General features: G+C 38.2%; 1 protein-coding gene across 3 annotated transcripts in view; it reads left to right on the forward strand.

Moving 5' to 3' along the window:
* Positions 1-22,128, forward strand: part of Pxn (Peroxidasin) — a 247,354-nt gene that overhangs the window by 104,483 nt on the left and 120,743 nt on the right. For all 3 annotated transcript variants that reach the window (XM_090371255.1, XM_090371256.1, XM_090371257.1), the window contains one exon: positions 6,248-6,411. In XM_090371255.1, coding sequence (XP_090227381.1) covers positions 6,248-6,411 — 164 coding nt within the window. The remainder of the gene's footprint in view (positions 1-6,247; positions 6,412-22,128) is intronic.

Here is a 22,128-nt window from a genome sequence, read left to right on the forward strand (position 1 = left end):
ACCCTCTAAAATATTTTGAAGGCAATATTTTAGAAAAGAAATATGGTAACTTTGGGATGAGTATCTTAGTGTTAATCTAATATAATTTTGCACCAAGCTGTTCAAAACATCCCCCATAATTGTGTGTATTGATAGGTTATAACTGGAGAGAAAGGAATTGAATGAAATAGTCAATAAGAGTTTTAAAAATGAATTTTATAGTATGAACCAGAGCTGTAATGATAAAAAAAAAAAGATTTTCGATTTTTTTCGTTTTAATTGCTGCAGAGTATCATATGGAAGTGTTCTATGTATTATATTGAGGTAAGCTTCTCTTATTATTTTATAAATATTGATATGAACATATTGAGCAGGAACATACAATATTCCTGCACTTTTAGGTCAGGTAAAATTACACAAGACCGGATTTCCTATTCGGTCTATTGTTTCCTACAGAAACTCGGCATTTTCATCCTTGGCCACACATGTATATAGCATTATAAAACCCTTTAGACAAGCGATACAATTTGGGATTAAGAACTACGATACATTATTTAATAACCTTAAGGACCATAGACTTGGCGATAATGATAATTTATTCTCACTAGATGTTACCCCGTTATATACAAATGTAAACGTTGAATACACATTAGATATTATTAGCATTAGCATTAGCATTAGTAGAGGCATATGATGCAAGAAAGCAAGCTTATTCAGCATCAGCCAAAAAAAAAAAAAAAAACACACCACTCCCATTTCACCCCTCCGTTCGTTCGAAATACCTGTCCAGTTGAGCTTTAAATTTGTTTAGGCTATCAACTTCAACAACAAGTGATGGAAGTCGGTTCCACCAACCAACCACCCGCTGGCCAAAGGCAAATTTCCGCACATCTATCCGACATCCGTCCTTCCTCAATTTGAATTTATGCCCTCTGAGCTGATTATTCTGAGCAAGATGAAGAATCCCATTGGCATTGAGCATGCTCAAACCATTCAAAGCCTTATACACCTCTATCAGATCACCTCTCCGGTGCCTAGTCTCCAGACTCTGTAATTTGCAAAACTTAAGCCTTTCTTCGTAAGAGCAACCCTTTGTTCCATTCACTAATCTTGTTGCCCTTCTCTGTACCCGTTCCAGCAGCTCCACATCCTTCCTGAAATGAGGCCTCCAGACCTGTATACAGTACTTAAGATGTGGCCTAACCATTGCCTTATACAAGGGAATAATCACCTCCTTATCCCTGCTAGAAAAATTCCTGTATATCATTGACAAGACACCATGAGCTACTCTTGCAGCTCGTCTGCACTGCTCAGAGAACTTCATATCTGCCTTCACAATTATCCCCAGGTCCTTTTCATTCTCCACCACTGTCAGTGTAGTACCACAGAGTTGATACGTTGCTCTGGGGTTACTGTTTCCCATATGTAGTACTTTACATTTGTCAATGTTAAACTTCATTTGCCACCTCTCAGCCCATCTGTTCAACCTTTCCAGATCCTGTTGCAGCAGCATAGCGTCAGTAGTGTCCTTAACAACCCTGCCAACCTTTGTATCATCTGCAAACTTGGACATTAAACTTGATATCCCATCATCAATATCATTCATAAACACCGAAAACAACAACGGACCCAACACTGAACCCTGAGGAACTCCACTAATAACATTAGTCCACGTTGAGCAGTGTCCATTGATTACCACTCTCTGTCTTCTGCCACTCAACCATCCCCTTATCCATAGCAGCAATTTGCCTCCAATGCCACACTGCTCCAATTTGTGCAGCAGTCTTCCATGTGCAACAGTATCAAAAGCCTTTCTAAGATCCAAATATATAATATCAAAGTTATTCCCTGCATCCAGTTCTTTTGTGACTACATCATAGTATCCAATCAAATTGGTCAGGCAAGACCTGCCCTTAACAAAACCATGCTGCGTCTGAGCTATAACTGAATTCTTGTCTAGATGATCCTGCAGTGCTTCTTTAACCAGTGCCTACATTAATTTACCTGGAACAGAAGTTAAACTAACAGGTCTATAATTACTTGTGTCAGCCTTTGATCCTCCTTTGTGAATTGGGGTTACATTTGCACATCTCCAGTCTATGGGTACCTCCCCTGAGTCCAAAGAAGCTCTCATAATTATGGCTAGGGGCTTGCTTACTTCCTTTGCTGCCTCCTTTAATATAACTGGATAGATCCCATCCACCCCAGGTGCCTTTTTTATGTTTATCCTCAACAATCTCTCCTCCACTTTCCTCTCAGTTATTACAAAATCATCCAGCTCACTGCCAATGTTTACTTTACCTACATCATTCTCCTTCCTGAATAACTCCTCATGCGTGAATGTAGATGCAAAATACTCATTTCAATTGTTAGCCACCTGAGCAGGATCCTCAACTGTTGAACCATCAATATCCAGTGGACCAATCTGATTCATCCCTTTCCTTCTTGAGTTTAAATATGTAAAGAACTCTTTACTGTTTTTCTTTGCATCCTTTGCCAAGGATTTTTCGTAGTCTGCCTTTGCCTGCCTAATCTCCTTTGTGACTTGGTTACAGACCAACTTATATCTATCATAGGCTTCCATGTCACCCATTAATTTGTATGTATCCCATGCATTTTTCTTCTCTGCCACATGTCTCATTAGTTCATCTGACAACCATTTAGGCCTAAACCTTGAACAATATTTCTTAGTTGGTATGTAAAGCCTGGTAGCCTCCAAGATTAGTTCCTTGAATGCCTCCCATTTTAAGTTTGCCGTTGGTAACATCATCAGTTGGTCCCACTGTATAGAATTTAAATACTGTCTCATACCATCATAGTCGCCTTTACGAAAACAAAAACCCTTCCCTTTACCTCTGATGGTAGTTACCTCCTTGAGTAAATCCCACTTCAACACACTGTGATCACTGCCACCTAGTGGTTCATTTCCCTGCAGATTCTTAATGCATGAAGAATCACTACTGATAATCAGATCAAGAGTATTGCTCCCTCTTGTTGCCTCACGAACATGCTGATGTGGAAAACAATCATCCAATAAACCCACAAAAGCCTTGCTAGTGTGCGAGTGACCAACCCACAAATTCCAGTCAATATCTGGGAAATTAAAATCCCCCATTATAAGACTCTCTGATTTACTGGCCCACTCTATTTCCTTGTACAATATCTTATTATACTCATCAGAGTCATTAGGCCTATAGCACACTCCTACTCTCAATTTTGATTTCCCTATGCTTATGTCACACCAAACTGACTCGACACTGCCCTGTCCATCAATGTCAACTGGCTTCACTTCCTTGGACTTTATGTGTTTCTTAATTAATAGCATAACCCCTCCTCCCCTCCTGTCCTGTCTATCCTTTCTATACACATTGTATTCCCCAAATTCCAATTCCGCATTACTTATATCTGTGTGACACCACGTCTCTGATATCCCAACAATATCTGCCTTTGATGTTTTGAGCAATACCTCAAATTCATCAAATTTATTTACCAAACTCCTAGCATTGGTGTACATGCAGGTATACATGCACCTGTTTCTATTCTTAGCTACCCTAACACAACCCATGTGTTTACTTGTACCGCAATGACTCCCAGCAGTCTCTGAAATATCCTGCATCTTGTTTTTCAGGCTTCTGCTCATTTCAATAGAAGCAGTGCAAGAATCACTTTTACCTCTGCCAGTGGCTACTGTTAATCTATTAGTCCTTGTATCCCCCCCAACTAGCAGTTTTCCGACCCACCTAACACTGCCTCAAACATATCCCTATAACATATCCCTTATTTGGGATATGTTAAATAATAATTCTATACCAATTAATTATATGAAGCTTCCTATTAAAGAAATTTTTCACTTAATTAAACTCTTAGTTGAGGCCAACTATATCACCTTTAAAGACAAAGTATACAAACAAATTTTTGGTTTGCCAATGGGATTGAGCTTGAGCGGCTTAATATCATAGGTATATCTCTCAACGATTGAGTATACATTTGATGCCTTTTGCTACCCCATGTCCACATACTATGGGAGGTATTTAGAATAGTGATCCAGTAATTTAGATAGCCAGTTATGCATTAATGATGTATTTTTTCAAAGATGCTATCACTATTTCTATTATTTGTGGTCATCTATACTATCAAAGATGCTATCACTATTTCTATTATTTGTGGTCATTATGTGAGAAGAATGTGCCATTTTTATCTACATTTGGATTAAATATTATGAGATGCATAGTGGACTGGTACTGAAATTTTGTAGTTTATTGGAATATATAGCTTCACATTTTTAAGCACCTTTTACTATGATTAGTGATCCCATAATCCAGATAGAAATGGTAAACTCATGCTTATAGCAAAGTGGTATGTGCATCTATGGAAGCAAGTATGCTTATGAGGATAGATGGTATTAAAATGTGTACCCCATGTTAGTGTACACATTAACAGTATATGTTAAACAAATATTGCTGGTATATGCATTAATGATGTACTTTTTCAAAGATGCTACACTATTTCTATTGCCATTCTTCTCACTATTATCACATTCATTAAGAACTCATTATAACATTTACTGAAGTGTGATGTAAATATTTATCTATATTTTGATGAAATATTATGAGATGTAAAATGGACTGCTGCTAAAATTTTGTAGTTTATCTGAATATATAGCTTCAGATTTTTAAGCACATTTTACTGTGATAACTCAGGCTTGCATGAAACTTGTGAAATGTGATTTCTATTCAGATATGTTATCTTCCCTAAGTTTATTATGCTGATTTTGAAATCGGAATCCATTTGTATTACATATTTTTCAAATTGAGAAAAAGGAAACCATGTTTTTCCTTATTTGTAATTTTTAAAATTTATTCAAATAACAATTTGTATGTTTGTTTGTTTTTTTATTTAATATAATAAAATGGGCAAAACGCAGTTATAGTGAGGAGAACAGAAGAATGTTAATAAAAAATGAAAATTTAAGCAGATCACGTTTCAGCAGATTTATCAGAATAAATTCTGGTTCCTTTGGTCCGAAATGAATGCTTTGTGATTTTTTTTTTTTTTTTTTTTTTTGGATTATGCCAGACATTTTTCTTTACAAAAACCAACACTAATATGCTCTCATGCTATGTTCCACCTTCCCTGATATCTTCTTTTCATCTCTTTTATATCTTTTTAGAATTGTTCCTCTTGTTCCTTGCTGATGGAACAAGATTATTGGAGTCTAGAAAAGAATGTTTTCACTATTTTCAAAAAAAATATCTTCCTTGGTTATAGATAACCTTTTTTTTTTTTTTTTTCAAAGGGTACTAGAATTTATTTATATATCTATTTTTAAACTGGTATAATTATCTCCTGGCACATAATAGCCTTAGATGCTAATGTGCCAATGAAATCATAATCAATCAAAAATTAACCTTGGCCATAAGAAGTTTTGAAAATTTGAATTTTGGTCTTAAAGATTTTTGAAGTCAGTCCATTCTTTTTTAATTTGGTCATTAGTCCTTGAAATTGCACTATTCCTTTGAAGTTACCTTTTTTATTTGTGTTTGAATGAAAAATGCCTGCTTTGAGTTTTGAGTCAAACTTAGAAATAATTGCAGGGATACTTAAAGCAGTTACCACCCTTAAAAATCTAAAAATTATTCACCTCTAAAATGTTTACAAATTGCCTCCTTAATTCTTATTTTCGTTCTTTTGCTTTCAGTATTTTTTGAATCCAGTACAAGGCTCTCCCTGCATAGTCATTGCTTCTTTGTCCAGTGCTTATGTCCTGCAGCCCTGTAATTGTTGACCCAGCAACTTATATAGAACCTTCAGGTCTCTGCAAAGTAGCAGTTATGCCCTTCATATTTAACTATAGTACCACATAACCAAGGATGCATGTCTTGGTTGAATCTCAGTTTGTAATTATCATTCCACTAGCCAATTGCTATCCTAGGGTAGCTCATAAGGGCAATAAACAGATCATAATAGTAAAGTAAGATAATAGTACTTAAGGGGTTCTGAAGTCATCATATTCTTCCCTCCTACCTATAAGTTCTGAAATATTTATATATTTCAGAAATTAAAGTTTATCTGTAAGTTCACACAATATACTGATACCAGTACATCATAGACCATTACTAACACAAGTCCATATATGTACCAAATTTCATGGATTAGTATTGATTTTGCTAACTGTTCTACTTTTATCATTTATACCTTAACTGTCCAAGAATACAATTTTGGTGAATTATTATTTATTTTTATAAAATGCAAAAAACATGTTTTTTAGGAGACTGGATTCGAATGCACTGATATGTGACTGTGAATTATTGTGGCTCTCACAAATGTTGAAGGAAAACCATGCCACTACACAGGCAGCAGCAACATGTGAATATCCAGCACCTTTACAGGGTAAATCTTTAATGGCACTTGGCTCTGAGGATTTCAGCTGCAGTAAGTACTGCTACCATTCATTTCTCATGTATAGCATTAGCATTAGCATTAGTAGAGGCATATGATGCAAGAAAGCAAGCTTATTCAGCATCAGCCAAAAAAAAAAAAAAAAAAACCCCACTCCCATTTCACCCATCTGTTCGTTCCAAATACCTGTCCAGTTGAGCTTTAAATTTGTTTACGCTATCAACTTCTACAACAAGTGATGGAAGTCTGTTCCACCAACCAACAACCCCCTGGCCAAAGGCAAATTTCCGCACATCTATCTGACATTCGTCCTTCCTCAATTTGAATTTATGCCCTCTGAGGTGATTATTCTGAGCAAGATGAAGAATCCCATTGGCATTGAGCATGCTCAAACCATTCAAAGCCTTATACACCTCTATCAGATCACCTCGCCGGTGCCTAGTCTCCAGACTCTGTAATTTGCAAAACTTAAGCCTTTCTTCGTAAGAGCAACCCTTTGTTCCATTCACTAATCTTGTTGCCCTTCTCTGTACCCGTTCCAGCAGTTCTACATCCTTCTTGAAATGAGGCCTCCAGACCTGTATACAGTACTCAAGATGTGGCCTAACCATTGCCTTATACAAGGGAATAATCACCTCCTTATCCCTGCTAGAAAAATTCCTGTATATCATTGACAACACACCATGAGCTACTCTTGCAGCTCGTCTGCACTGCTCAGAGAACTTCATATCTGCCTGCACAATTACCCCCAGGTCCTTTTCATTCTCCACCACTGTCAGTGTAGTACCGCAGAGTTGATACGTTGCTCTGGGGTTACTGTTTCCCATATGTAGTACTTTACATTTGTCAATGTTAAACTTCATTTGCCACCTCTCAGCCCATCTGTTCAACCTTTCCAGATCCTGTTGCAGCAGCATAGCGTCAGTAGTGTCCTTAACGACCCTGCCAACCTTTGTATCATCTGCAAACTTGGACATTAAACTTGATATCCCATCATCAATATCATTCATAAACACCGAAAACAACAACGGACCCAACACTGAACCTTGAGGAACTCCACTAATAACATTAGTCCACGTTGAGCAGTGTCCATTGATTACCACTCTCTGTCTTCTGCCACTCAACCAACCCCTTATCCATAGCAGCAATTTGCCTCCAATGCCACACTGCTTCAATTTGTGCAGCAGTCTTCCATGTGCAACAGTATCAAAAGCCTTTCTAAGATCCAAATATATAATATCAAAGTTATTCCCTGCATCCAGTTCTTTTGTGACTACATCATAGTATCCAATCAAATTGGTCAGGCAAGACCTGCCCTTAACAAAACCATGCTGCGTCTGAGCTATAACTGAATTCTTGTTTAGATGATCCTGCAGTGCTTCTTTAACCAGTGCCTCCATTAATTTACCTGGAACAGAAGTTAAACTAACAGGTCTATAATTACTTGTGTCAACCTTTGATCCTCCTTTGTGAATTGGGGTTACATTTGCACATCTCCAGTCTATGGGTACCTCCCCTGAGTCCAAAGAAGCTCTCATAATTATGGCTAGGGGTTTGCATACTTCCTTTGCTGCCTCCTTTAATATAACTGGATAGATCCCATCCACCCCAGGTGCCTTTTTTATGTTTATCCTCAACAATCTCTCCTCCACTTTCCTCTCAGTTATTACAAAATCATCCAGCTCACTGCCAATGTTTACTTTACCTACATCATTCTCCTTCCTGAATAACTCCTCATGCGTGAATGTAGATGCAAAATACTCGTTTAGATTGTTAGCCACCTGAGCAGGATCCTCAACTGTTGAACCATCAATATCCAGTGGACCAATCTGATTCATCCCTTTCCTTCTCGAGTTCAAATATGTAAAGAACTCTTTTCTGTTTTTCTTTGCATCCTTTGCCAAGGATTTTTCGTAGTCTGCCTTTGCCTGCCTAATCTCCTTTGTGACTTGGTTACAGACCAACTTATATCTATCATAGGCTTCCATGTCACCCATTAATTTGTACGTATCCCATGCATTTTTCTTCTCTGCCACATGTCTCATTAATTCATCTGACAACCATTTAGGCCTAAACCTTGAACAATATTTCTTAGTTGATATGTAAAGCCTGGTAGCCTCCAAGATTAGTTCCTTGAATGCTTCCCATTTTGAGTTTGCTGTTGGTAACATCATCAGTTGGTCCCACTGTATAGAATTTAAATACTGTCTCAGACCATCATAGTCGCCTTTACGAAAGCAAAAACCTTTCCCTTTGCCTCTGATGGTAGTTACCTCCTTGAGTAAATCCCACTTCAGCACACTGTGATCACTGCCACCCAGTGGTTCCTTTATCTGCAGATTCCTAATGCATGAAGAATCACTACTGATAATCAGATCAAGAGTATTACTCCCTCTAGTTGCCTCCCGAACATGCTGGTGTAGAAAACAATCATCCAATAAATCCACAAAAGCCTTGCTAGTGTGCGATTGACCAATCCACAAATTCCAGTCAATATCTGGGAAATTAAAATCCCCCGTTATAAGACTCTCTGATTTACTGGCCCACTCTATTTCCCTGTACAATATCTTATTATACTCATCAGAGTCATTAGGCCTATAGCACACTCCTACTCTCAATTTTGATCTCCCAATGTTTATGTCACACCAAACTGACTCCACACTGCACTGTCCAGCGATGTCGACTGGCTTCACTTCCTTGGTTTTTATGTGTTTCTTAACTAATAGCATAACACCTCCCCCCTTCCTATCCTGTCTATCCTTTCTGTAGACGTTGTACTCCCCAAATTGCAGTTCTGCATCCCTTATATCTGTGTGACACCACGTCTCTGATATCCCAATAATATCTGCCTTTGATGTTTTGAGCAATACCTCAAATTCATCAAATTTATTTACCAAACTTCTAGCATTGGTGTACACGCAGGTATACATGCACCTGTTTCTATTCTTAGCTACCCTAACACAACCCATGTGTTTACTTGTACCGCAATGACTACCAGCAGTCTCTGAAATATCCTGCATCTTGTTTTCCAGGCTTCTGCTCATTTCAATAGAAGCAGTGCAAGAATCACTTCCACCTCTGCCAGTGGCTACTGTTAATCTATTAGTCCTTGTATCCCCCCCAACTAGCAGTTTTCCGACCCACCTAACACTGCCTCGACAGCATCAGCAAAAATTCTTGCACCCTTTCTATTTAAGTGTATCCCATCCCTGTAGAAGCAATCTCTCCTGTTAACAAGTACAGTCCAGGCTGAAAAAAATTCTACCCCTTGAGCCTTGCACAATCCCTCCAGGGCCGAATTGATCGACAAGGCTCTCATCATATACTCCCTCCTATCGTGTCTGGGCAGAATTGCAGACACTTTCAAGTTCAACCCTAATTCACGGCTTTTTTTCAACAGTGACCTGTACTTGCTAAGTAATTCCGCCGGTCTCCTACTCTTAATATCATTAGTGCCAACGTGTACAACTATATTACCTTTTGTGCCCTTAAAAGATGATATCCGCTCTACAACGTCATCAACCTTTGCCCCTGGCAGACATACCCTGGTCCTATTCCACCTATCCTTTTTATAGTTAAATTTTTATTTACTGTAAAGGGTAAGAAGAACAGCTAAATAATTTATGATAAAGATTGTATGCAGTTTGACAAATACAAGGTTTTTGTAAAGTGTATATGAAAAAAATACAGGAATTTTTCCATATTCACAAATGTTCACAAGTACACATCACAACAGTCTTTAAATTTTCTATAGTTTATACAATATTGTAGTAGCCTCTACAGAAGTGTAGAAGTGACAAGATTAATAAAGGCAAATTGATGCAGAGAAGCTAGGCTAATCTGCTAACAGCCTTAACACGTTCGCTGCCGATCACATGCAGACAAGAGATGTGACATCATTACACAGTAGCCAATCACATGCGGGATTCGTTAGATGTTAGTACGAAGTTCTCAACTTCAGTTGGCATTGTGTTTCTGCCGTGTATAATTGTTTCAGTGTCAAGTAAAGGGTGAAAACTATATATAGTTGTATGTGGTGTTGAACATTTTATTACGTGATGTGTGAAAAAGCCTTGTAATATGAGTTGTGCAGATGATGGTTTAGCAGGCCCGTCACACCCAAAAAGAAGAAAAGTGCAATATAAAAAATCCTTTACAGATGAAGAAATTGCAAAAATGTTGGAAGAGTTATGTGACGTATGTCCCAGTGACGTCAGTTACGACGATGATGAAGATTTTATCCCCCCAAAGGATGCTTCGGATTCGGAAAGTGTAAATGAGAATGAGGGTAGCCTTGTGCAGGTGAAGTTTTTTACTGCTGCTGGAATAGAAAAGTTTTTTTCTCTTTTATTAGCTAAATTGGAATATTAACTTATTTTCTAGAGTAGCTTTATATTCCTAGTTACGATACTTAGTTTAAAGTTTAACTTAGATGGAGATTTTGTAGGTATTACATGGTTTTGGTAAGGGTATCAAATCCCTGTGTTACAAGTTGCAGCTCCACTGAATGAGAAGTTTTTTAGCCATATGGGAAACAGCAACCCCAGAGCAACGTATCAACTCTGTGGTACTACACTGACAGTGGTAGAGAATGAAAATTACCTGGGAATATGAAGTTCTCTGAGCAGTGCAGACGGGCTGCAAGAGTAGCTCATGGTGTCTTATCAATGATATACAGGAATTTTTCTAGCAGGGATAAGGAGGTGATTATTCCCTTGTATAAGGCAATGGTCAGGCCGCACCTTGAGTACTGTATACAGGTCTGGAGGCCTCATTTCAAGAAGGATGTAGAGCTGCTGGAACAAGTACAGAGAAGGGCAACAAGATTAGTGAACGGAACGAAGGGTTGCTCTTACGAAGAAAGGTTTAAGTTTAACAAATTACAGTGTCTGGAGACTAGGCACCGGCGTGGTGATCTGATAGAGGTGTTCAAAGCCTTGAATGGTTTGAGCATCTCAATGCTGATGGGATACTGCCTCTTGCTCAGAATAATCACCTGAGAGGGCATAAATTCAAATTGAGGAAAGACAGATGTAAGATAGATTTGCGGCAATTTGCCTTTAGCCAGCGGGTAGTTGGTTGATGGAACAGACTTCCATCCCTCGTTGTGGAAGTTGATAGCCTAAATAAATTTAAGGCTCAGCTGGACAGGTATTTTGAACGAACAGAGGGGTGAAGTGGAAGGGTTTTTTTTTTTTTTTTTGGCTGATGCTGCATAAGCTTGCTTTCTTGCATCATATGCCTCTACTAATGCTAATATTTAGCCGCCTTATTGACCAATTGTTATATCAAATTATTTTCTATAAGTAAATTATAGATCTAGTCAGGATCCTTAGTTTATTCTGAATTGAGACAGCAAGATTTGGAAGTTAATTAATACTTAAGTGTCTGTAGATTTACCGTTCGTAACTTGCCACCATTGTTATATGATACAACGTTATATCTCAAACTAGATAGCATAAGCTTAGTATAGTATATAATATAATATTGTCAATTAATCAGTAAAATCTATTAATCTTGTTAAACTTCATTGTCAATTAAATTGTACTTTCTAACTAAATACATATAACGACTTAAATTACAAATGTAACATAATTAATTAATACATAACTTGATACGGAAGTTATATAAATGGAACTCGTAGATAATACTCAATACTGAAAAATATATATAAAAAAAAAAAAAAATATATATATATATATATATATATATAGCATTATAACTGTGTTGGGATACAAGTTTAGGGTTATAATTTTTTACTGAAATTGAAATTTTATTAAAATTAAATCAAAATCATGACTCAGACCAGAACAGCAAAGCAAAAGGCTCAAGCTAATGGGAGTGCTAAGAATAGGAACACATACATGTATACTTGTGTATACACCAATGCTAGGAGTTTAGTAAATAAATTTGATGAATTGGAGGTATTGCTCAAAACATCAAAGGCAGATATTGTTGGGATATCAGACGTGTTGTCGCACACATATCAGGAATGCAGAAATGGAATTTGGGGAGTACAATATCTACAGAAAGGATAGACAGGATAGGAAGGGAGGAGGGGTTATGCTATTAGTTAAGAAACACATAAAATCCAAGGAAGTGAAGCCAGTCGACATCGCTGGACAGTGCAGTGTCGAGTCAGTTTGGTGTGACATAAGCATTGGGAAATCAAAATTGAGAGTAGGAGTGTGCTATAGGCCTAATGACTCTGATGAGTATAATAGAGTGGGCCAGTAAATCAGAGAGTCTTATAATGGGGGATTTTAATTTCCCAGATATTGACTGGAATTTGTGGGTTGGTCACTCACACACTAGCAAGGCTTTTGTAGATTTATTGGATGATTGTTTTCTTAGTAGGATTTACTCAGAGGTAACTACGATCAGGGGTAAAGGGAAGGGTTATTGCTTTCGTAAAGGCCACTATGATGGCCTGAGACAGTATTTAAATTGTATACAGTGGGACCAACTGATGATGTTACCAACAGCAAATTCAAAATGGGAAGCATTCAGAGAACTTATCTTGGAAACTACTAGGCTTTACATACCAACTAAGAAATATTGTTCAAGGTTTAGGCCAAAATGGATGTCAGATGAACTAATGAGACATGTGGCAGAGAAGAAAAATGCATGGGATACGTATAAATTAATGGGTGACATGGAAGCCTATGATAGATATAAGCCGGTCTATAACCAACTCACAAAGGAGGTTAGGTAGGCAAAGGCAGATTACGAGAAATCTCTGGCAAAGGATGCAAAGAAAAACAGCAAAGAGTCCTTACTTATGTAAACTCTACAAGGAAAGGGATGAATCAGTTTGGTCCACTGGATATTGATGGTTCAACAGTTGAGGATCCTGCTCAGGTGGCTAATGAACTAAATGAGTATTTTGCATCTACATTCACACATGAGGAGTTATTCATTAAGGGGAAGGCCAGAGTTGAAGTAAACTCTAGCAGTGAGCTAGATGATTTTGTAATAACTGAGAGTAAAGTGGAGGAGAAATTGTTGAGGTTAAACATAAAAAAGGCACCTGGGGTGGATGGGATCTATCCAGTTATATTAAAGGAGGCAGCAAAGGAAGTAAGCAGACCATTAGCCATAATTATGAGAGCTTCTTTGGACTCAGGGGAGGTACCCATAGACTTGAGATGTGCAAATGTGATCCCAATTCACAAAGGAGGATCAAAGGCTGACACAAGTAATTATGGACCTGTGAGTTTAACTTCTGTTCCAGAAAAATTAATGGAGGTACTGGTTAAAGAAGCACTGCAGGATCATCTAGACAAGACTTCAGTTATAGCTCGGACACAGCATAGTTTTGTTAAGGGAAAGTCTTGCCTGACCAATTTGATTGGATACTATGATGCAGTCACAAAAGAACTGGATGCAGGGAATAACTTTGATATTATATATTTGGATCTTAGAAATGCTTTTGATACTATTGCACATGGAAGACTGCTGCACAAATTGTATCAGTGTGGCATTGGAGGCAAATTGCTGCTATGGATAAAGGGATGGTTGAGGGGGAGAAGACAGAGAGTGGTAATCAATGGACACTGCTCATTGTGGACTAATGTTATTAGTGGAGTTCCTTGGAGTTCAGTGTTGGGTCCATTACTGTTTTCTGTATTTATAAATGATATTGATGATGGTATATCAAGGTTAATGTCCAAGTTTGCAGATGATACAAAGTTTGGAAGGGTTGTTAAGGACACTACTGATGCTATGCTGCCACAACAGGATCTGGAAAGGTTGAGCAGATGGGCTGAGAGGTGGCAAATGAAGTTTAACATTGACAGATGTAAAGTACTACATATGGGGAAACAGCAACCCCAGAGCAACGTATCAACTCTGTGGTACTACACTGACAGTGTAGTACCACAGAGGAAAAGGACAAAAGGACCTGGGGGTAATTGGGCAGGCAGATATGAAGTTCTCTGAGCAGTGCAGACGTGCTGCAAGAGTAGCTCATGGTGTCTTGTCAATGATATACAGGAATTTTTCTAGCAGGGATAAGGAGGTGAGTGTTTGTTTGTTGTTGTTGTTTGGTTTTTTTTAAGGAGCATTAGCAACTAAGGCCATATTGCTCCAGGTCATGCGGTGGTCATTCCCTGAGCTTTCCGCATCCTCCGTATTTGGTGGCGACGGGCTCGAACCCCGGTTTAATCAAGAAGCGTGTGCTACGCACTGCTGCTCCTTCCCACCTGGCTACGGAGGCGCCTAGGAGGTGATTATTCCCTTGTATAAGGCAATGGTGAGGCACACCTTGATTGCTGTATACAGGTCTGGAGGCCTAATTTTCAGAAGGATGTAGAGCTGTTGGAACGATACAGAGAAGGGCAACAAGATTAGTGAATGGAACAAAGGGTTGCTCTTACGAAGAAAGGCTTAAGGTTTGCAAATTACAGTGTCTGGCGACAAGGCACTGGCGAGGTGATCTGATAGAGGTGTATAAAGCCTTGAATGGTTCTAGCATGCTCAGTGCTGATGTGATTCTTCCTCTTGCTCAGAATAATACCTGAGAGGGCATAAATTCAAATTGAGGAAAGACGGATGTAGGATAGATGTGCAGAAATTTGCCTTTAGCCAGCAGCTAGTTGGTTGGTGGTACAGACTTCCATCCCTTGTTGTGGGAGTTGATAGCCTAAATAAATTTAAGGCTCAGCTGGACAGGTATTTCGAATGAACGGAGGGGTGAAACTGGAAGCATTTTTTTTTTTTTTTTTTGGCTGATGCTGCATAAGCTTGCTTTCTTGCATCATATGCAAGAAAACTAATGCTAATGCTAAGATTATTGGAAAACAGATAAACTGTTCGGATTACATGTGTTCGCAGATAACATGAGCAGGAATCGTTTCTTATTATTACTGCGGGCCTTGCATTTTGCAAAAAATCTAGAAAAGAAAGAGGTATGTCCACGGGATCGCCTATATAAAATTCGAAAAATGGTGAATCTTTTCAATGCACAAATGTCGGAAATATATTATCCAGGACGTGAGATTAGCTTAGATGAGTCTTCTCTGTAGAGCTGCTGGAACGAGTACAGAGAAGGGCAACTAGATTGGTGAATGGGACAAAGGGGTTCTCTTACGAAGAAAGGCTTAAGTTTTGCAAATTACAGTGTCTGGAAACTAGGCACCAGCGGGGTGATCTGATAGAGGTGTACAAAGCCTTGAATGGTTTGAGCATGCTCAATGCTGATGGGATTCTTCCTCTAGCTCAGAAAAATCACCTGAGAGGGCATAAATTCAAATTGAGGAAAGACAGATGTAGGATAGATGTGCGGAAATTTGCCTTTAGCCAGCGGGTGGTTGGTGGGTGGAACAGACTTCCATCCCTTGTCGTGGAAGTTGATAGCCTAAACAAGTTTAAGGCTCAGCTGGACAGGTATTTCGAACGAACAGAGGGGTGAAGTGGAAGTGGTTATTTTTATTTATTTATGTTACTTTTTTTTTTTTTTTTTTTTTTTTTGGCTGATGCTGCATAAGCTTGCTTTCTTGCATCAAATGCCTCTACTAATGCTAATGCTAATGCTAATGATATTGTGGCGTGGAAGGCTTGTTTTTCAACAGTACATTCAAAAGAAACGCCATAAGTACGGCATCAAGTTATATATGATCACAACACCTACTGGCATGGTTATCAAATTTCAAGTGTATACTGGTGTGTTGGATGATTCTTGTGGAAAAGGACATGCACAAAAAGTCATCATGAACTTACTTGATGGGATGTTAGATGTCGGGCATAGCATATTTATGGACAATTATTACAATAGCTATGAACTCGCTAAGTGTCTCGCTGAGAGACAAACCCATTGTACTGGGACAATCAGAAGTAATAGGAAAACATTTCCAAAAGAGGTTTGAGAAAAAAAGCTGAAGAAAGGGAAAACTTTATCAAGGTGTGCCCATGGTGTAATGATTGCTAAGTGGATGGACAGAAGAGATGTCAGTATATAGAATACCAAAATGATATGGTGGAAATGCAGAACAAATGAGGCAAACTGAAATCAAAACCATTGCCTATAATTGAATATAATAGGTTTATGTGTCAGGCATTGACAAGCAAGATCAAATGCTTGCCTATTATCCTTGCGAAAGGACAACCATTAGGTGGCCTACAAAAATATTTATGCATATTTTGCAACTAATAATGATGCATGCACACATACCATATCTATATATCTGTACTAAATATTCACATAACAAGATGCAACTTTATGACTTCCATTTATCAGTGATCTGATCTGATCAGCCATCTGATCTCCCTCATACTGTGTATGATGTACCTGAACTGGAACGTACTGAAAACGCGGAAAGAAAGAAAAGGTGGAAAGATATTGAGGAAGCAATACAAACGTTGCTATTCCGAAGGATACAATCTATATCTGCAGTGTTTGTGAAGGATCATGCGGCTATTGCTTAGTTTTTTTTTTTTTTTATGTAAACCCCAAACACGAGAGGTATTAGAACCTATAGCACTTAGTACCGTGCTTGGGTTGGAGGTTGAGAAGATAAACGGCAGTTGAATGAATAAACGAGGAAGATGAAAAGTTGGTTCTGTGAGTTTGAAGTTGGACAGTTAATGGATGTTGGCTGGTGGCGGCACGTGTTCGGACTGTTTTGAAAGAGAGAGTGGGAATTATAGAAGCTAATTCAGAAGAACAGTGCCCATGGAAGTATCTGTAGAAGAGGCATGCAGCAGAAACAGTGCGTCTTTGAGAGCGAGTGGAGAGACTCTGTTAGAGATGAATCATTAATTAACCTAACTGCCCTCTTCTGAATGGAATCAAGAAGCCTGAGAGAGGTTTTGGGGGCACCACCCCAGATTTGGGAACAATATTCCAAGGCAGGACGGATTTATGATTTATACAGAGTGAGCAGCTGTTTGGAAGAAAAGTAATGCCAAGAGCGAAAGAGCAAACCAAGTTTTTTAGATGCAGAGGAAGCAATATTTGTAATGTGCTTGTGTCAAGAGAGATTAGAAGTCAGGGTAATCCCCAAAAGAGATATATCATTTTACCTAGAAATCGGAGTGTCACTAAAGATGAGCATAGGAGCAGAAGAATCCTTTTTGCGAGATATAAGACAAGACTGAGTTTTAGAAGGATTGAAATCAAGTAAGTTGCCTTTGCTCCACTGGAGAATTACCTGAAGATTGGTATTTAAGGAATTGGTAGCAGATTTTCGAGAAGTTGAAGCTGATTGAGCAGGACAAGGTTTCTCAAAATGGAAAGTGGAATACAATGTGCTATCATCGGCAAAACTATGGATAGGATTGCCAGTCAATGGAAGAAGGTCATTAATATACAAGAGGAAAATAGTGGGGGAAAGAACTGAACCTTGGGCGACACCAGCATTAGTGGAGAAGTTAGAAGACAGAGCCATCTACCATCATCCTCATTGAGCAATCAGAGAGAAAACTGGATAACCAATTACTAAAAACAGTTGGCAAACCATAAGATGGAAGCTTGTTTAGAAGACCTTTATGCTAAACACGATCGAAAGCCTTTGAGATGTCAAGAGCAACTACTTGTGTTTCACCAAACCTTTCCATTGAATTAGTCCATAAATGGGTAACATAAGCCAGAATATCACCAGTGGATCGACACTGACAGAATCCATACTGGCAATCATTGATCTGACGGAAGGTTTCTAGGTAGTTTTTGAGTTGGCGGTTAATTGATTTTGCCAACTAATTGCAATGGGACGATAATTGGAAGGGAGGGTTTTGTCACCCTTTTTAGGAACTGGCTGGATATGAGCAAATTTCCAAGCAGAAGGATAAATACCTTTGGAATAAGAAAGTGAAAAAAGGCAACAAAGAATAGGAGTAAGTTCAAAAACACAGGTTTTGAGAACAAGTGGAGAAATACCATTGGGACCTGGAGCTTTCTTAGCATCAAGATTCGTCAAAATCCTTCTGACATCCTTTTGACGGAAGACCACAGGAGGCATTGAATGGAGCGTGTTGGGAATGGTGGGAGGTGTTTTACTAAGATAATTAATATATGAGTTGGAAGAAAAAGGGGATGCTAGCAGGTCAGCTTTATCCTTGGCTGAAGTGACAACAGAACCATCTGGTTTGGACAGAGTTGGGAGCAGAAATTGGCAAAAGTTGCGGCCAATAGCTTTGGCAAGAGACCAGAATGCTCGGCTACCATTAGGGCAAAAAAGCAAGTTTTCTACTCTTAGCCTGTTCAAACTCTAGTTTGGACTGATTAATAACTGCTTTACAATTGTTGTGAGCTTTGGTGTAGGCAGAAAATGAAACTGAAGAATTAGCAAAAGCCAATTACGATATGCAACATTCTTCTCTTGAACAGCCTTAGCACATTTATTGGAAAACCAAGGTTTAAATAAAGGACGAGATTTTAAAGTGGAGTGTGGGATAAAGGATTGTGCGAACATTATACATAAGTAACATTCTTACACATAGTATTTGTAATCTTTATTGGTTTGGTATGAAATAATACGTATTTCTTAATGTTACCATGTTTTTTGTTTTATTATTATTTACATACTATATTATTATGTTTTTGTTTTACGCGCCAGTGCGTGATACGGCATTTACAGCCAAATTTGACCTCCAGTTCCTATTACGTGCTGGCGCATAAATCTCAAAATATTTTGGAAACTCTCTTATATGACACTTGAATATTGATATGGTATACCTAACAATCCCTTATTATCAATTTTCAAGCTTTTTCGTTATGGAAACACAGTCGGCTTCTGGTGACAGTCTCCTCCTTCTGTGCTGTGCTATTGATGATAGCATGCGAACTCATGACCGGCAGCAAACATGTTAAAAAAATTACCTAATTCCATCAAACTATTTGTACAGCTCTTCCTTAAATTTATATAAGCTCTCCAGTTCTATAAGATTGAGTGATATTTGTTTCAAGAGTTAATAATCCTTTGGCTAAAAGAGAATTTCCTTGTATCAGTTTACAACTAACCAACACAGTGTTCAGTGTGCTTCTTCTTGAATTCAAATGTTTTTTTTTTTTTTTTTTTCTATTATTGTACAAATGACATCAGTAACAAATATCAGTTGATAATTGATGTCATTCAAATTATACGTAGCCACATTATCTTTCCTCATTTTAAGTATGTCTTCTGCTTTTTGCCACCTACAAAAGAAAAAAGATGTTCTTATTACTTAATGTACTTAACTGTCTTAATGAAACCCTAACTACTTTAATCAAGTTCCCATTCAGATGTTAGCATTAGCATTAGCATTAGCATTAGTAGAGGCATTTGATGCAAGAAAGCAAGCTTATGCAGCATCAGCCAAAAAAAAAAAAAAAAAAGTAACATAAATAAATAAAAATAACCACTTCCACTTCACCCCTCTGTTCGTTCGAAATACCTGTCCAGCTGAGCCTTAAACTTATTTACCCCTTTGTCCCATTCACCAATCTAGTTGCCCTTCTCTGTACTCGTTCCAGCAGCTCTACATCCTTCCTGAAATGAGGCCTCCAGGCCTGTATACAGTACTCTAGGTGTGGCCTGACCATTGCCTTATACAAGGGAATAATCACCTCCTTATCCCTGCTAGAAAAATTCCTATATATCATTGACAATACACCATGAGCTACTCTTGCAGCTCGTCTGCACTGCTCAGAGAACTTCATATCTGCCTGCACCACCACCCCCAGGTCCCTTTCATTCTCTACCACTGTCAGTGTAGTACCACAGAGTTGATACGTTGCTCTGGGGTTGCTATGTCTGATCCTTGAGACTCTGCAACCCACAAAACTGAAAATTTTCTCTGTGTTGAAATGCTTATGTCAATAATAAACTTTGTTGCTTTTCACTGTATCCTTTTTCAACAGGTCTGTATTCTTCCCAGAATGGTTCAAAACCTGCATGATAGTCACAATATGGCCTAAGTGAAGCTTCAAATAAGGGGAATAATCACCTCTTTGTTTCCTGTAGCAACTTTTCTTGTAAATAATAGATTTACACGAAACTGTTCTCTCTGTGCTTTTGAGGGAACTTCATGTCAAATTGCACCATATTATCTTAAGTCTTTTTTTTTTTTTTTTTTTATGTTTGGCCTAAGCATCTTGTTTTCCAAGTAATAAGATAATTTGAGATTACTGTTGCTCTTATATTTCTAAATTTAACTGCCATATTTCAGACTAACTGCATAATTCATTTATGTCTTGTTGAAGCACTATTCTTTAAATCTCTTCCCAGTATTTGTATATCATTTTGACGATATGGGGGATTTCTGGACATTTATATAAAATGGACTTAAAATCTTCAGCTACAAAACCCCTACAGCTGCAATGACTATCATCATGCCTTAGTGCCACTGCATGCAAGCTTGATGCCAAAATTTCCTGATGATACAAATGTGGGAAGGGGTAAAGAATAGTGTTTCTACAAGAACAAGATAAATTATATACAGCCACTCCCCAATTAATGTAAGGGTTGTGTTCTGTGGAACTCTACATATGTCGGATGATTTTACGCAAGTCGGAATTTCCCCCATGCTTGTGCAGCACTTGCAACTTTGCTCGTTGAATTGATTGAATCAAAAAAGAAATGTTCAACAAACATGTGAATAGAATTATTTATTGTATTTATTCAATGTTTTATCTCATGCTCAGGAAAAATTACAAAAGCGTGCAATTTAAAAAATTTCAAAATTATAAAATTAAAAAAAAGAGAGGAGACAGGCGTAATGTCAGTAAGTTTTACCTCTCGAGCATTGTTACCAAAATCAACATCTTCAGCTGATAAGTATGCTGCTGCAGAGGCTGAGGAGATTTAGAAGTGGCTGGCTGTTCAACCTTATGAAAGAACATATTAATGGATGACTGGACAGTGGCTTTTTTATTTTCACCATAGATTTCTTTGTAGCAAGCAAGCATATCATTCACCCCTCTTAACTTTTAAGAATTGTTCGCTGTCAGTATCCATCTTCTCAAACCTTGCCATTGCCATCTCTCTGGTGATGAAGCATCTTGGTGCCTCATTTGGTTCATCTTGAGCTTCGTCAGCATTTTCTTCTTTCATTATCGCTTCCTGCAAGTCACTAAGTTCTTCGTTAGATAATTCCTTCTCTTCTTCCTCTGTTAACTCCTCCACATCTTTGGCAACAACCTCTAACAGAAGTAGCTCTGCAACCTTTGCAATCTTATCTGTAACCTCTTCATATGATTCGCCTTTTTCAAACCCTTTGAAGCCTTTTACGTGGCATGGGCATATTTTCTTCATGTGCCATTTAAACAACTTTTAGTAATTTCCACCCAGGCCTTATTAATGTTTAAGATGTCATGGTAAATATTGTAAGATTTCCAAAAGTCTCTTAACGTAAAATTTTTCTCACCGTCTACTGCAGACATTGCTTGAACAAATGTTGTGCGTAAATGGTATGCTTTTAAATTCGAAATAACACCATGATTCATAGGTTGATGAGTGAACTAGTGTTTGGCTGTAGAAATAAGACTCATGTTCGAATTGAAATCATCTAGATGCGTAGGATGTCCAGGAACATTATCTAATAGAAGCAAAATCTTGAGAGGAACGTCATTGTCTTTACAATATTTTTCAACCTCAGGAATGAAGCAGCATTTAAACCAATCCTCAAAGAGAGATATTGTTATCCATGCTCTCTAGTTCGATCAGAAATGCATGGGTAGGGCGGCTTAATTGATGCCCTTAAACGCACGAGGGTTTCCAGAATGGTACACAAGCAGTGGTATTAATCTATAATCTCCCGCTGCATTAGCCCCAA

Source organism: Mastigoproctus giganteus, chromosome 4 (genome assembly GCF_048544385.1).
Source record: "Mastigoproctus giganteus isolate SK-2022 chromosome 4, ASM4854438v1, whole genome shotgun sequence".
In the NCBI taxonomy this organism is placed as follows: domain Eukaryota; kingdom Metazoa; phylum Arthropoda; class Arachnida; order Uropygi; family Thelyphonidae; genus Mastigoproctus; species Mastigoproctus giganteus.